The sequence below is a fragment of the Olea europaea genome, chromosome 12 (assembly GCF_002742605.1).
Source record: "Olea europaea var. sylvestris chromosome 12, O_europaea_v1, whole genome shotgun sequence".
In the NCBI taxonomy this organism is placed as follows: domain Eukaryota; kingdom Viridiplantae; phylum Streptophyta; class Magnoliopsida; order Lamiales; family Oleaceae; genus Olea; species Olea europaea.
The window spans coordinates 1,171,458-1,188,169 of record NC_036248.1 but is presented as its reverse complement, the minus strand read 5'-3'; the positions used below and the strand labels follow the sequence as shown (position 1 = coordinate 1,188,169).

The 16,712-nt window shown below is 35.8% G+C and overlaps 2 protein-coding genes across 3 annotated transcripts; both read right to left on the bottom strand.

The window, feature by feature from the left end:
* Window positions 1-1,312: 1,312 nt before the first annotated feature.
* LOC111406910 lies at window positions 1,313-2,884 on the bottom strand. Its single transcript, XM_023036272.1, has one exon. It carries the CDS (start codon window positions 2,379-2,381, stop codon window positions 1,461-1,463), a length of 921 nt encoding a protein of 306 aa, XP_022892040.1. The 5' UTR covers window positions 2,382-2,884; the 3' UTR covers window positions 1,313-1,460.
* A 563-nt stretch (window positions 2,885-3,447) lies between these two features.
* Window positions 3,448-6,244, bottom strand: LOC111405086. 2 transcript variants are annotated; one of them, XM_023033803.1, is made up of 3 exons: window positions 5,926-6,244; window positions 3,861-5,752; window positions 3,448-3,730 (listed from the first exon to the last, which is right to left on the bottom strand). In XM_023033803.1, the coding sequence occupies exons 1-3, from the start codon at window positions 5,999-6,001 to the stop codon at window positions 3,641-3,643; spliced, it is 2,058 nt and encodes a 685-aa protein (XP_022889571.1). In that variant the 5' UTR covers window positions 6,002-6,244; the 3' UTR covers window positions 3,448-3,640. The 2 variants fall into 2 exon arrangements, with proteins under 2 accessions (XP_022889571.1, XP_022889572.1); XM_023033804.1 differs by having other exon boundaries at window positions 3,861-5,769; window positions 5,926-6,011.
* Window positions 6,245-16,712: the final 10,468 nt, after the last annotated feature.

Below are 16,712 nucleotides of genomic sequence, written 5' to 3'. Positions count from 1 at the left end.
GGGGGGGGGGGGTTGCTGGGTTGGGCTATAGTCCCCTTCAGTCCCAATAACATTTTTTAAGGTGTTTTTTTTTAATTTTTTTTTTTGGTAAAAAATCAATCTTTTATGTTTAAATTTTTTCCCCCCAAAGTAGTAGTTCGATTTGAAATTTTGTAGCACGGTTTGGGATCCAATCCTAATCCGTCCCTGCATATACATGATGTCGTGTGAGACATGATTGAGTCATAATTTTTTTTATTCTTTTTTTAACACTTCTTCTATATGATTCTATTATGTACAAATAACATTATTCTTTGACTGCGCAGAGTTTTGCATTATTTTGTGTCCTTTCAACGTTGTTTGACCAGCCGAAAGTTGGAAATCATGGGTCCATAAGTTGAACACCGCATTCACAATCAACCATTATTAAATCATGATGTAACTTATAGGATTAATTTAATTTCATCCCCATGATTTTCAAGATTCATTATTATGAAACCAACATTATTTTATATAATTATTATGTGATTAGGCAGTCCTAATTGAATATATATCCTTTAATTATGACAATCATCGTGCACCCATAATGCAAGAAGACCACTCTTTTGCCTTCAACAATGATATAATCGATCAAAATGTAGGCCAAATATTTTATGAAGAAGGCGATAATGCCTATGATTAGTTAGATTAAGAGACGGAAAGTTATGACCTCCTCAACATTATCTTAAATTCACGTATTGATATCTTAATCTCAAGCCTTGTGGTCGATCCGATGTTGTCTAATGTAAGTTTGATCCAACCAGATTTGTAAACGGGGGTGTGGTATTTTAGGTCCTCTTTGCTAATGTTGTCATTTAAGAATCTTTGAACGAAATAATAGTTATCCAAAAAGAGGTTTGATCTACGTACGTGGGGATTGCTTACTATTTTTAGAAAATTCTGTTACAAAAGAATCCCAAGTTCATCAAATGCGTGTGACACCTGCTTTTTATAATTTTCTGGATAATATTAAGTTTTTTCATCTAAAAGATCTCTTCTATAATTTTTTAAATATTCTTTTCTTCTCTATTTCTTTGAAGCTAAATCATAGTTCGATAAGTATAATGGCCTTGCAGAAGAATAAAGTTCCGAAAGTATGCAAGATTAGAATATGAAAATGGCAACTAAAGATTTCTTCTCGAGACTGTGGTGGACCATGAAAATGGATTCAGAAAGCCCAAGTTAATACTATGGACTACATTGATAAGGCCAATAATCCAATAATCCAAGTGAGATGAAGGGCTGAATCTGTTCGAAAATTTGTTTTCTGGTCTTCTTCTTTGGAGTCGAATTATGAATAAACTTGTTTAATTAGTGTTCATACTGAATTCTGCAAAAATATTTCTGCAGTAATTTGAAGAACATGATTGTATTACTCCCACAATATCAAGCTTACTCTCTTCATTAAACCGTATAAAATCATGTAATAGACTATATTTTCTCTACTCGATCTTCCACGCGTAAAGGAAAAGACAGAACTGTGAGGCTTTGGCATAGCTTTGTGTCGAGTAATACCAGCTATTGTCGCTGCAGTCACTATCATCACATCGGCTGTTTTCGTCCTTATCACTATCCGCTTCTGCTGTGCCGGGCTTGAAGATGAACATCCCGTGAGCGGATCCCGGGGCACAAAATAACCAAGAATGTACATCCCAAAGGACTTGTACTGGTTGCTTGTCAACTAATACGGTCTGGTTTCCTCTGAATTTCCACTGCAAATTCCGAATGTGGATCAATACAATCCCGTCTATGCTAATCCACATTTCGGGATCCTTATTCCCTGATGTGGAACTCTCTACAACGATCTCGTGCTCCTTTTGCCTGTCATCAAACTTTGCTCTTGTGGAGAAACATTTCTTGGCGAAAACGTGTTCTTTTTTAGAAAACAGAGCTGCATCAACAAGGGCAGGTCTGGATTTTGTCCTCTTATAGGCCTTTTTCTTGTAATCCCCTATTAATAACACCACTTCTTCGTCAGATACTATTGCGACGTAGAAATCTTTACAGGGTTCCGGGCTGCCGGAAAATTTTGCTGAACGAAGATCCCAATAGGCGTCCAGTTGATTTCCATCAACCTCGAAAGTCTTGTAACCCTTTTTCGCCCAAAAATGCCAAGGTTTGAAATCAATCTTGCATGTTTGGTTATGATCACTCTGCGTGCTATCCACCGATATGCTTAACGAATTGTTCATCAGGTTCTTGCTCCATAAAACTGTGACATTTCGCCAGTACCCTCCGACATATGTCTGGTATACACATGATACCGTGCTCTGAGCAGTTTTATCTGTCACGGGATCGTCTGTCAAATTCTGAGCTTGAGAAGAGGAAAATGATTGGGTCCTCGTGTGACCACGTCGAGCCATTCGTGTAAGTCTTATCCTCTTTTAACAAACAAAATCTCAATAGCCCAAGGAACAATCTTGACGAAGAGAAATACATAAACTGGTTATCTCGATAAGTTTCTTTTGCTGCACGAGTATATCAATTCTTACATTGCATCATCTGAACAGAAAATGATTAAACAAGGAAACAACAAATTAAGCCGTATTTTCAATAAATTGGGGTCGGGATGCAAATTTCTCCATTAAGAAGGTAACCTTTTTGAGGATTGATCAAGAAAATCCTCAGCATTGATTGAATGAAAACATGTTTACCGTAGGGAAAAAAAAAAATTCAGATTGTTCTCTGTGTACAAGAAAACAGGAAGAGATTTTGCCGGGAAATTGCTGTTGGAATTATTTGGAGAATGGAAGTTAGAATCAAAATTTTTGTTTGTGGAGGAAAACGCAACTCTAATTAGAGGCTGTGGGGAAGAGAATCCCCCGAGAGGAAGGGCCCAAAATTAGTAGGCCTCAAGGGTGCCTTCTATTTTCTATTTTTGTCTTTTGACAGGTAATTAACTATTATATATTTTTATTATTTATTGTAATTTTTTAGTACATAGTTTGTAACAATATCAAGAACTAATCTAATGGTTAAGACTTAGGGTTTTAGATGAAGAAGATCGAAATAAGTAATGATTCTTTTGTCAAAATACCATTTCTAAATTGATGTAGTCAACAGAATTGAATTTTTCATGTCATTGTGAGGTCGGATGCTCGTTGTTGTCCAATTTGGAGAGTCGAACTCGTAAACGGATGTTGTTACCTTCTTCTTTTAAAAAATATTTGATGTTCAAATGCGGCAAAAGTACACAAATATGTAACTGTATATTGGTTTCATTTTGAACATTAGTAGCCTGTTTGGGAGTGATTTTTTGGCCCAAAAAATTGATTTTTTGATCGTTATGTCACTATTCCAACCGTCATATTTGACTTCTTCTCTCACGGGTGGACCCCACTTTTCTCCTAACGGTCAAAAAATCAATTCTCAAAATCATTCTCAAACAGACTCTAGATCAAAACTTCTAAAATTAGGACAAGAACTTAGTTAAAAAGGAATAGCAAAATGGAAGATGGATTATAACTACCACTTTCAGAAACAAATCTAGACTAATTATCTGAATTAAGAAACATCAATCTAATCTAGTAATCATATCCTGCACAGATTGTAGGAAGATAAAAGAAAGTTGACAGAAGTAAACAGGTCTTTTCACTTAGTCCAGTGGAAGAGTGATGAATACTCATGGAGACACGACTGAGCGGTTGCGAAGTCGACTCGACCGCCTAACTGGAGTAGTTAATTCTATCTTGGATTCTCCATCTTTGCCTCCCTGTATAAGGGTGGAAGTGTTTTAGCAGTGTTGTAATCTCGGAATGACAGAAAATACTGGAAGTGCTCAAACGAAGACAAACGGGAAAGGAACAAAAACATACTACTGAATTTGAGTGATTCAATATTACCTCTTTCTTTAAAATCTTCCTTTCATCAGTAAAGCTTCCATATGCCTGCGAATCTTTAGTAGAAACGTATGAGAATGGCTGAGATGGAACATAATCTGGACAAGATTTTAACCCCTTTTGAGAAGCATTGCTCTCTTCATATTCAGTTGCTGGTATTTTCCCGTGGGAGCTGCCTACTTCTTTAATCACAAATTCTCCTAGCAATTCAATGGTTGGTGCATGGATGTAACTGCCGATTTCTTTAGTTGCTTCTGCTATTGAACTAGACAAGGATAAAGGCCTAATGGAATATATAATTTCCTTTCTAATGTGCTCTTCCTCCTCAGCTGGAACTTCCAGGGTCATTGTCTTCTCAATTAGCTCTTCTTCGACTTCCAGTACAGGAGGTCCTCGTGCTACTTCATCCTCTACTATAGATGTAAGTGGATTTAGCATAGATGTAGTTTTACCTTTCTTTGAACGACAGAAAAAAGACAGAGATGCCAACATTATGGAGAAAGTAAAAACTCCAGTAACAACTAGGATATTAGATCCAACTTTCTTTGTTTCACTGTCGTCATAAAATTCTTCATCAACTTCATCGACCAAGTTGACAGGCAGTTCATGTGATTCTATAAGTTCCATATTAGGCTGCTTCACCCCTTCCGTATTCTGTGGTGTCTGCTCCTCTTGGAATGTCATAGGCTTCTTCAACTGGTCAGAACCCTCAACTTCTTTCACCAATTCATTGCCACCGGCATCATCACTTGGAGTAATTTTTGCATCTGCTATGTACTCGACTTCACCACCTTCTATATCCTTGCTTTTGGCAACTACCGCGAGTGGCACCTCTTTGAAAACTTCACAAGTCTTAACTACTTCACTATCAGAGTCATATTCAACAGACTCTTTTTTACTATCCTCCATGTGCAACACATCATTTTCAACCATTGCAGCCTCACTAGTCTCAACTCTTTCCACATTATCGACTTCAGCCAATTCTGCCTCACTATTCTTGACCTTTTCCATGTTATAGACTTCACCCATTTTTATATTATCAAGCTCGCCTTTCTTACCCACTTCAGAATCATGCTCAGATTCATAAGGTTTGGTATTCTTATCCCCCATGTCCAAATTATCATCCTCTTTGACCATTAGTATATTATGGACCCCAAGTCCACTCTCTCTCTCCTCCACTTCCAAGAAACCATCTCCATACACTTCCAAATATGCAGCTTCATCTTTGAAACCCGAAACGGTTTGTAGATTTGGTGATAGTGCTGAAGAGTTCATAGAACTTACATATGTCTTTGACAGAAAACAGACAAACAATATCAGCAGAAATTTCAATACTCCTCTCAAACTCCATCCTTTTTCCTCAAACTCCTCCCTTTCTTCTTCTTCTTCTACCTCCTCCTCCTCTACCATACCATCCCCAACACCTTTCTGAATTTCTGTACCATCTTTTCCCTCTCTGCTCTCACTTAGTTTACGGTGAAAGATCATACGCCGTTTGTTGGGATCATACCGCAGGTACTTAGGCCTTGGGGAGAGGTAATTTGTGTAAGGGTCATAAGGCTTCAAAGATGAATCAGCCACAACGCCATTATCATTTGACCCAGGAGCACAATTATTAGATGGAATAAACCAAGATGAAGATCGACCAGAGTGACCAATACTCGAATTTAAGGGGCTATTTTTCATTTCCAGATCCGGAGATTTCCGAATTTGGGTATCCGAAAAGCTTGAATTTTCATTCCTCTCAGCCAGAATTTTCTTTTTTGAAAATGCGATCTTTGAAGATGCAGATTTAGTGGGTGACATAAAATGTTTTGCTACTAGTTTCTTGGGGTTATGCAACTTGGAATTCATTTGGTCTTGACTTGTATCATTCTCATTGTTTTCTCCTGAACCTAATCAAATATAGAATCTTGGTTGAAAAAAAAAAAGAAAAAAAGAAAAAAAAGAAGAAGTAAACTGCCATTTTTTTGCACGCTTGCAGAAAATTTGAAAACGGTAAACTTTAAACATTCATTGGACCCAGGATTCAAAATTTTACAAACTAAATATTGAGAAGGGGACATACCTGAAGGTGACGATTTTGGAACCAGAGGAGATCTGGGAGTGTTTGATGATGAAAATCCATTATCAGAACCCTCCATTTTGTGCTTTTTCTTGAATTCACTACAGGTTCTTTGAAGAATACAATGGAATTCTTTTTCTTTCCGGTTTTCAAATGTGGGTTCCTCTGATTTCTTGTTTTATAATAACGGATGATTTCTTGATGGATAGGTATATTTTATTTTAGAAAATATTTCTTGATGGGTTTGGGAGGGAGAAAGAATTGTTTTACAGTATACTCTCAGCAACGAAGGTATAAAAGATGACCGTTGGGCACATGGGTAGATTTTAAACATTTCAGATTTTGGATTCTTGATTTATAGCAATGGCTGTGTCTGTGGAAGCCTTGTCAAGCGTACACTTCAAGTTTGATCTTAGATAATTAATTATTGGAGTTTTTTGTTATTGCTTTTTAGACCTCGTTTGATACCCATTTTTTTCAAAATGCATTTTTCTCTATCTTCTTTTCAACTACACATTCTTCATTAAAATAATATTACACGTAAATCAAAAACTTTTTTTTTTATTTTTAACCACACATTTCTCATCAATTTACTATTCCAAAATGCTTTTTACATAAAAATGGCTCCCAAACACCGTCTTATAATATTAGAACCTATTTGAGCCTCATTAAGCCTCCGTTTGATTTTCATTCTTATTAGAATGAGAATGAAAAATATAGTCGTTACGGGATTCACACAAGAGAGAGGAAGTCAAATATGGTCGCTCGATGTGATGGATAACAGTCATATTTTTCATTTTTTTTGTCAAAGAATGAAAAACAAACGGGACATAAAATATTAAAAATGCATTTTGAAATAGTAAATTGATGAAAAATGTGTAGTTAAAAATTAAGAAAAAATTTTGAATTTACTGTAATATTATTTTATTGAACAACGTATGATTAAAAGGAAGAAAGCAAAAAATATATTTAAAAAAAAATGAGAATCAAACAAGAGCTTAATTCATCGTATTTCCATAACATCTCCACATTCGAATGGTGAATATAAATTTTCAATTAGCACACTAAAATCTTTAAAAAGCTTACTCAACTTTATAGAGGATTTTATACAAACACTGCTCTATTTTATGATAGTTCGAGAACATGGGATAATAAAGCCGTTATCCTAGGCTGAAACTTCTTAAAAATGAGAGTTGTTTCACATATCCCGTTTCTATTTTCGTGCAACCGAGTGGTATGTGCAACAATGCCAACCCGGTTTCTCCGTAAATTAAACTTTTTTGAAGCCAAAATCTTCTTGAACTTGTTAACGTGGCTACTGCATTCTAACACCACTAAAACTAGTTCTTGATGCCATTATTTCATTCAATGAAAGCCTCCTTCTCAGCCCTGATTCTGGCCTTTGTTTTGGAGCACTGTGAGTCCTTAGCTCTGCCTTAAAAGATTGAGTATTTGACATATAACTGGGACAGTTTGAGTATGGCCTAAAGAAGCTATCCCGACATAAACTCTTAGCCGGCGTAACATTATCCTAGGCTGAAACTTCTTAAAAATGAGAGTTGTTTCACATATCCCGTTTCTATTTTCGTGCAACCGAGTGGTATGTGCAACAATGCCAACCCGGTTTCTCCGTAAATTAAACTTTTTTGAAGCCAAAATCTTCTTGAACTTGTTAACGTGGCTACTGCATTCTAACACCACTAAAACTAGTTCTTGATGCCATTATTTCATTCAATGAAAGCCTCCTTCTCAGCCCTGATTCTGGCCTTTGTTTTGGAGCGCTGTGAGTCCTTAGCTCTGCCTTAAAAGATTGAGTATTTGACATATAACTGGGACAGTTTGAGTATGGCCTAAAGAAGCTATCCCGCCATAAACTCTTAGCCGGCGTAACGGGGGTGTGTGGTCGAGAACTCGCTAAACAAGGAGTGCTCTGTGCAGTAGCCAACTTAGAGTCCTCTCTGATAAAGAAATAGTCGAAATCTTGAAGGTGGCTACAATTAGGGATGGATAGACGAGCCGAGATTGGACATGGAAGAGGAGACAAATTTTCTTGGTAATAATGATCAGCACCATATTTTGATGTGCAAGCGTAGATCCTTTGAGACCTCGACTTCGACTTGCACGAGTCTCTACTATCTTCGGGCTATCGTCATATGCATTGAGTGAAGGATCATATGAAGCTGAGAGTCTCTTGCTATGAAATTCGCTTTGAGTTTCATCAAATCTTTCCTGCAAATGTATGAAGTATTAGCGAGAAAAAGATGCCAAAATAGCTCTGCGATAAGGGAAAGATTCTTTCTTTTGGAGGCTTGGTATAATATGGTTCAGTTCTCTTTCAGCAAGGGCTGTGGGTAGGGTTCCAAACCTTCTTGTGGTCTCATTCATCCTTTCGCAAGCTCATCAAGTTGGCCTCGATTGATGTACTTCGAAAGCTCCGCTATGGATTATACAGTTTTTCGGCAAATTGAAGTCTACTAGTACCACTTGGGTTTTTGTTGTTATGTTATAAGGGAACATGCTTGGTGATTATTACAGTCTTTTCGGACACAAAATTAGTATAGATTGATACTTACATTTAAGTTTCTAGCTTGATTCTCTGAGTGAAATTTGTAGTTGTTATTGGTCGAATGACGAGCCCTTTGGGAATGGACAATAGCCTGAGCTTTGACGAGAGCTTGCATACTGTTGTCGATTTTATCCCGCAAATGGACGGATCGTAATAAGTACTAAAGTGGATCTTTTGAGTCCGAATTATCGTTCTCACGAGGACTATTTTCTAACACTTAATTCAATTTTTTCTTGAACTACTATTTGATGGAAACAGATTAAAAGTTGTATGATTCGAATGATTTGAATTTTAATTTAAATTCTAGAAAATAAATGAATGATCACGCATTTTTTTTTTGTAAAATCAAATAATTAAAGGACGTTAGGGCAGAATAATTTCATCAATTGATCACCTTTACATCTCAAATTAAGACTCAATTCTAATGTAGCGTTCTGTTGAATTCTCATATTGTATTCAATTTACCCCTCTTGAGTTCTCATTGAGCCTATTTAACTAATAAAATTTCACATCTCTATGCAAATTTAACTTATTAAACGATTTTTTGTCCTAGGAATTCAATTATGACTGCAATAAATGGCATATGTATCTCTACTCGTTATACCAATGTAATGAATTTTACTATATGGTCTAAATCCTAAACTCACATCTCTATTCGTAAAGGATTCACAAAATTCATCAAATTATTGATCAAGTAATTTAATGCAATCAATCCATAGCAAAAATCAACACATAGAAAAATTAAAACCAAGAATCTTAATAAGAAGATATAAAGGATCTCAAATGGATTACATTATTCACCATAACAAATGATTTAGTTACCCATAATAAAAGTGTGTAGAAGAAAAAGTGGATCTTGCACCAATATTCGGCCCCTTTTTGAGACCATTTTAAGATTCTTTTATAGACAATTTTAAGAATTGTCTATAAAAGAATCGGATATTGGTGCAAGATCCTTTGAGACCTCGACTTCGACTTGTCTTAAAATTTTAAGAAAAAGTGGATCTTGCATAATAAAAGAAAAACAACAACAAATTGTCTTAAAATACATCATCGGATTTTGAATAAGAGTGTGTAGAAGAAAAAGTGGATCTTGCACCAAGAATTCCTCCTTCTTCCAATTTATGCTTCTCACGATGGATTCGGCGTTGTCTTCTCCCTTTTGAATCTCTCCCCCCTTTTTCTCAATAAGTAAGAACACCTCTAGAATATGTCTAGAATCCCTTTAAAGTGTGAGAAATCTCATATTTATAGGTCCCTTGCCGTGTTGGAAGAATAGGGTTTTCATATGGACTCAAAAAGGGGCCGAATTTGGGCCCTAACGCATCTGGGATACGGCGTCACAGCGCCGCGTCATAAAAATAGGTGGTGGCGCTGCAGCGCCGCTCGGCGCTACCTCTCTGAATCTCCTGACGCCACGACGCCACTTTTCGAATAGACAACACGCATATTTTTCAGTATTTTTAGCATAACTTTCTCTCCCGATATCCAATTGATGCAATTCAAGATGCGTTGGAAAGCTCTCTCAAAGGGCTACAACTTTGCTTCAGACATAATTCTCTGATTCGATCGTTTTCTATGTCAAAAACGAGTCTTATTTTGAGCCTAAAATTTCGGAACATAGCTTTTCGGTTGGATCATATTTTGCCTAAATTTGATCCCTTTGACATCTTTCTTCATCCAATTGACTCCCAACGCTCTTGAATCTTCATCTTGAGGTCGACGCAACTTTTGAATATTTACACTTTAGTCCCCGAACTTTGGATTTCACACAATTAAGCTCTTTTATCCAATTTTGCCTACTTTTGCTTCTTTCCTTCAGATCTTTTTCCTTCATAAAATTTTACCTATTAAACATAAAATACAAACATTTAGGATATAATTTGTCGAAAGAATCATCAAATATTACTATTTAAGATACCGAATAAGTGTATAAAATACAATTATCAAATACTCTCAAACTTAAACATTTATTTGTCCTTAAACAAAATTATAAACTAAACAACAGTAAACACAATTATGCAAAAATATTTGGTTGGACAATCTAGCCTTTTCACCTCAGGATTCAAGATTTAAGTGTTAATTCCATAAACATACTTCAAAGTTACAACACCAAACTAATATTCACTCTTCCAATGCAAAATCGACGTGTGTGCATGAAGAATTAAGTAGACATTAATGAATTCACAAGTTGTTCTAATTTCCGACCTTTAATGGTCATATATGTCCTCTCATCACCCGTTAGATTCACAAACCACCAAACTTGTTCTTTGTCACTCCTTTCCAATGTGTAATCTAAGGTTGAATATTTCATTATTATCCTCACCCTCTTGAGTTTAGGTGGACGTTACTAGTTGTAAGTCAACACTTCAATGAACAGGGATTCTCTAATTATTTGATTGCTTCGACCGCCACAACTCGACTAGCTAATTATCTTTCATCAAAAGTCAAATTCCCTCAAATAAGCGTTGGGCTTAACCAATGTATTGATGCTATTGCTCTTTTCACGCACTTGCTTTTTCTGATTTTCATGATTATTTATTTATTTATTTATTTTTGCATTCTCTCCATTAAGCTTTCTAGATGACCTCTGTAGCAGGCTTTAGGCCGATAACTCCCAAATCAAATGATTTTAGGGCACCAAATTTTAAACACCCTTACAGGCTTACTGATCTGAGTCAAAAAGGTTTCGAAGAGAACCAATTTTTGTTTCAAGTGCAGTTTCATCTTTTATTGCTTTCTAAATGATCCATGTAGCAAGCTTTAAGCTAATGACTCCCAAGTCAAACAACTTTAGGGCACCAAATTTTAAAATACCCTTGCAGGCTTAATTACTCGAGTCATGAAAATTTCAAAGAGAAGTTTTTAGATTTCAAATGTATATGTCTTAATTAGTGCAATGCCCATTTTACATACTTATTCAAACGAACTAACTTCCAACTTAAGACTTTCGCCTCGTTTTATCATGTTAGTCTAAGACAATCCATACATAAATTTTCACACATGGAATCCACATTAACATCCGCATCTTCCTAAAACTATAAAATCACCCCCAAACTATGCTAAATTTGTTCTAAGGATAGATAATTTATTATGGTTTAGGTAAAGCATCTATGTTTAATTAAATCAACCTATGTAACAAATGAATCAACTCATTTTATCATAATGTCAGACTCAATTCTTGTGTACGTATAATATCAAGTTTTACAAGGTTGAGCTTCAATTAATCTAGCATGTAGTTCATAAACCAACACCAAATCTCAAAGTAAAGCATAATTGTAAGCCAAACTGTCCAACTCACACAAAAATTTTAGGTAGGCAATAAGGCAATTAATAATAATACACTCCCACAAACTTAAACTAAACATTGTCCTCAATGTGAAATTTAAAGGAAAGTGAGGAAGCTTTCCTGAAATGTTCGTATTGCCTATGATGTTGTGGTGCCTTGGTGTTGCATTTGATCGATTCTTCTGCCACATTCTCCCTCAAACTTGAGATTTGTCTCATTTTCTCCATGTCCATGTTGGTTTGAGTGTTCCACGACGTCATGTTCCTAAAAAATCAAATTTGAAAAATTTAAACTCACGTAACAAGAGTTACTTAGCTCAAACATCTAATGACCGCTTAATGACTCGAAGACCTATGGATAAAAGGGGTATGGGTGATGATTCATGAATAAACTATAAATTAAACTATCCTAAAACTTTGAAAACAAAACAAAATAAAAGTTTGGGTTGCCTCCCAAGAAGCGCTTATTTTAAGTCATTAGCTTGACTTGTGCAGTTGATTTATCATGGTAGCTAAAACCAAGTTATTCCATTATTGTACTTTGTGCAATTTTCATTCATGCAGCCCATTTTTGCTCTTCAGATTTTGATTTTTACATTCTCATCTCTACCAAGAAGATCCCCATGATTTGGTTTTTTGTTTTGACAGTTTCGTTGATCAAGTGGCTCTTCTTCATCAATTCTACAACAATCATTTTTATTGGGAGGTTTCTCATATTGGGTGTAAATATTGAATATTTCCTACTTGTCCTCCACTCTCAAGATTAGATCTCCCTTCTCCATATCAATAAGGGTTCGTCCCGTTGCTAAGAATGGCTAATCCAATATAATTGAAATGTCTCGATCTTCTGGTATGTCCAATACAATGAAATCCACGGGAAATATTAAATTTCCTACTTTTACAAGTACATCCTCACCTTTGCCACGTGGCTTTGCGATTGTTCTATCAGCTAGTTATAGCGTTATTGATGTTGAGTTGACTTCACCTAGTCCTAATTCCTGTAAGCAGAATACAACATTAGATTGATACTAGCACCAGTGTCACACAATGTATTAATTGAACAGAAATTTCCAATTGAAATTGGTAAAGTAAAACTCCCTAGATCTTTCAATTTATGAGGCAATTTTCTCTGAACTCTTGCACTACTTTCCTCGATTAATGCTACAGTTTTAAACTCCGGAAGCTTTCTTTTTTTTGTCAACATCTCTTTCAAAAATTTCACGTAGCTTGGAATTTGTAGTATCGGGTCAATGAACGGAACATTGATCTGGAGCTTCTTGAGAGCATCAAAGTATTTTTTATAATTTGTGTCTTGTTTGTTCTTCTTGAGCTTTTGAGGATAGGGATTGGGCGGCATGTAAGTTTTGTTTAGACTTGGTGTTTTGGCAGCTAATGTTTCTGTACTTTCTCCATTTTTAGTTGCATTTGGTGCAAATTTTTCTGCCCTTGTAACTTCATCAATCACTTCCTAGTCATCTTTTCTTTTGGGTCTCTCTGTAGTAATCTCTGGCGATTGTACCTCACTCTTAGTATTTATGACATGAATATTTTGCTCCATCGACTTCTTTCGAAGTCTTTGGGAAAATGGAAGTGGAGGTACATACGCTTTAACTTTCACGAGGGCCCTGGGTAGATTGTTCTCCACTATTTTAATTGCCATCACCTGTTTCTTAGGATTTATCATTGTATTGCATGGCAAAGTCCCTTGTGGACATTCGGCAAGTTGTTGCACTACTTGACCAATTTATGTCTCCAGTTTCTTGATGGATGCCTGCTGATTTTGAATGTTCGTGTCAATTTCCTGGAACATCTTGTCCGCTTTCTGCACATATTGTTGAAACATCTCTCCCAAACTTGGTCTTTTTTCTTGCTGGAAATTGTTCTCATATGAGTTGAAATTATGAAAGCTATTTTGAATAAATTTTACTTGTTCATCTGAAGAAGTGAGCATCATGCAGCTCTCTGTTGCGTGATTTCTCCTACAATTCTCACATGTTGAACTGGCCACCATTGCATTTGCTCCATATGTTTGCAATTTTACAAGTAACTCTACCTGTTTTGTTAAAACTGCTATCTGTATATTAGTAGATGTTGTGCTGTCTAATTTATGCATTTCTGCTACCTTTAGTGGTACCATTCTTTCTGATGAGAACATTGAATGTGTGGTGGCAATTAACTCAAATAGATCCATGGTTTGTTGCACTGATTTCCCAATGATTGATCCACCAGTAGAGGCATCAACTTGAGAGATTTTGACAGTGGTGTAAGTCCGGTGTTGAAGTACCGCACTTGGTTTCCTAGAGTGATTCCATGGTTTGGAAATTTTCTCATTAGCTCATTAAATCTATTCCATGTCTCGTGATAGCTTTCTCCCTCTTTCTGTTGAAAAATTTGAATTTCCAATCTGATTCTAGCTACTCTGGTTGGTGGGAAGAATTTGTTGCAGAATTTTCTGGTCAGTTCTTCCCATGTATTAATGCTCCCATGAGGCTCCGCATCTAACCACTCCAATGCAATATCTCTCAATGTAAATGAAAATAATGGTAGTTTAATAGCATCTTCATTGATTCCCGAAGCATGGAAGTTCTAACAGTTCCTCAGAAGTCTGGAGATATGAGTGTTCGGATTTTCATGAGGTAACTTGTAGAATTGGAGAGTATTGCTCATCAAGTTAATCCAATCTGGCCTGATGTGAAAGTTTTCACCCCAAAATCTGGATACACAATACTGGAGCGCATGGGTGCTGCTATAGGTGTTAGGAACATTGATACTGGCAAATCACCTTCATTTATTTCCTCTCGCTCATGCCGCTGTTTCGGTTGTGCCACCACTCTTGCGGCCATTTGTCCAATCGGTTGAATAGGGATAGAGATTTGTTGATTGTCAGCCATTTGATGTTGCTGTTTTTGTTTATGCTCTTTGCGTTTTCGTCTGAAGGTACGTTCTATCTCCGAATCAAACGGTTCAAGATTGTCTCCTTTGGCACAAAGCATATAACGAACACAATTTTCTGTAAATAAAAGAAAAATAAACAAATCAAATAACAGTTAAAAAAAAAATTAAGACTAAAAGAAATAGTCCCCGACAACGGCGCCAAAAACTTGTTGTCGATTTTATCTCGTAAGTGGACGGATCGTAACAAGTAGTAGAGTGGACCTTTTGAGTCCGAATTATCGTTCCCACGAGAGCTATTTTTTAGCAATTAATTAAATTTTTTTCTTTAACTACTATTTGATGGAAACAGATTAAAAATTGTATGATTCGAATGATTTGAATTTTAATCTAAATTCTAGAAAATAAATGAATGTTCAAACATTTTTTTTTTGTAAAATCAAATAATTAAAGGACGTTAGGGTAGAATAATTTCACCCATTGATCACTTTTACATCTCAAATTAAGACTCAATTCTAATGTAGTGTTCGGTCGAATTCTCCTATTCTATTCAATTTACCCCTCTCGAGTTCTCATTGAGTTTATTCAACTAATTACATTCAATATCTCTATACAAATTTAATTTAGTTAAACGATTTCTTTGTCCTAGGAATTCAATTATGACCGCAATAAATGGCATATGTATCTCTACTCGTTATACCAATGTAATGAATTTTACTACATGGTTTAAATCCAAAACTCATATCTCTATTCGTAAAGGATTCACAAAATTCATCAAATTATTGATCAGGTAATTTAATACAATCAATTCATAGCAAAAATCAACACATGGAAGAATTAAAACCAAGAATCTTAATAAGAAGATATAAAGGATCTCAAATGAGTTACATCATTCACCATAACAATGGATTTAGCTACGCATAATAAAAGAAAAACAACAACAAATTGTCTTAAAATACATCACCGAATTTTAAATAAGAGTGTGTAGAAGAAAAAGTGGATCTTGCATAAAGAATTCCACCTTCTTCCAATTTATGCTTCACACGATGGATTCGACATTGTCTTCTCCCTTTGAATCTCTATTTGGCATTGTCTTCTCTCTTTTGAATCTTTCCCCCCTTTTTCTCAATAAGTGTTCTTGCCTCTAGAATATGTGTGGAACCCCTTTAAAGTGTGAAAAATCTCGTATTTATAGGTCCCTTGTCGTGTTGGAAGAATAGGGTTTTCATATGGACTCAAAAAGGGGTCGAAATTGCGCCCTAACGCATCTGGGATGCAGCGTCGCAGCTCCGCGTCATAAAAATAAGTGGTAGCGCTGCAACTCCATGGGGTGGCCCGGCGCCACCTCCTTTTATAACAGACAGCACGCACCTCTTTCAGTATTTTTAGCATAATTTTCTCTCCCAATATCCAATTGAGACGATTGAAGACGCGTTGGAAAGCTCTCTCAAAGGGCTACAACTTTTCTTCAAACATAATTCTCCAATTCGATCGTTTTCTATGTCAAAAATGGGTCTTAATTTGAGCCTGAAATTCCGGAGCATAGCTTTTTGGTTTGAAATTGATTTATGATAATATTTTGCCTAAATTTAATCCTTTTGATATTTTTCTTCATTCAATTGACTCCCAACGCTCTTGAATCTTCATCTTGAGGTTCGACACAACTTTTGAATATTTACACTTTAGTCCCCGAACTTTGGATTTCATACAATTTAGCTCTTTTCTCCAATTTTGTCTACTTTTGCTTCTTTCCTTCAAATCATTTACCTTCATAAAATTTTACCTATCAAACATAAAATACAAACATTTAGGATATAATTTGTCGAAATAACCATCAAATATTGCTATTTAAAGTACCGAATAAATGTATAAAATACAATTATCACATACTGTGTAAAGTTGTAGCAGCACACTTTCGTATAAGGTAGCCTCGAACAAGAGTCTGTAATTTCACTAGTCATTTCAGCGACTTAAGAGCTTTTCGGGACTGACAATAAACGAAAATTAGATCCATCAGAGAAATAGCAGAGATTACAGAATCAAG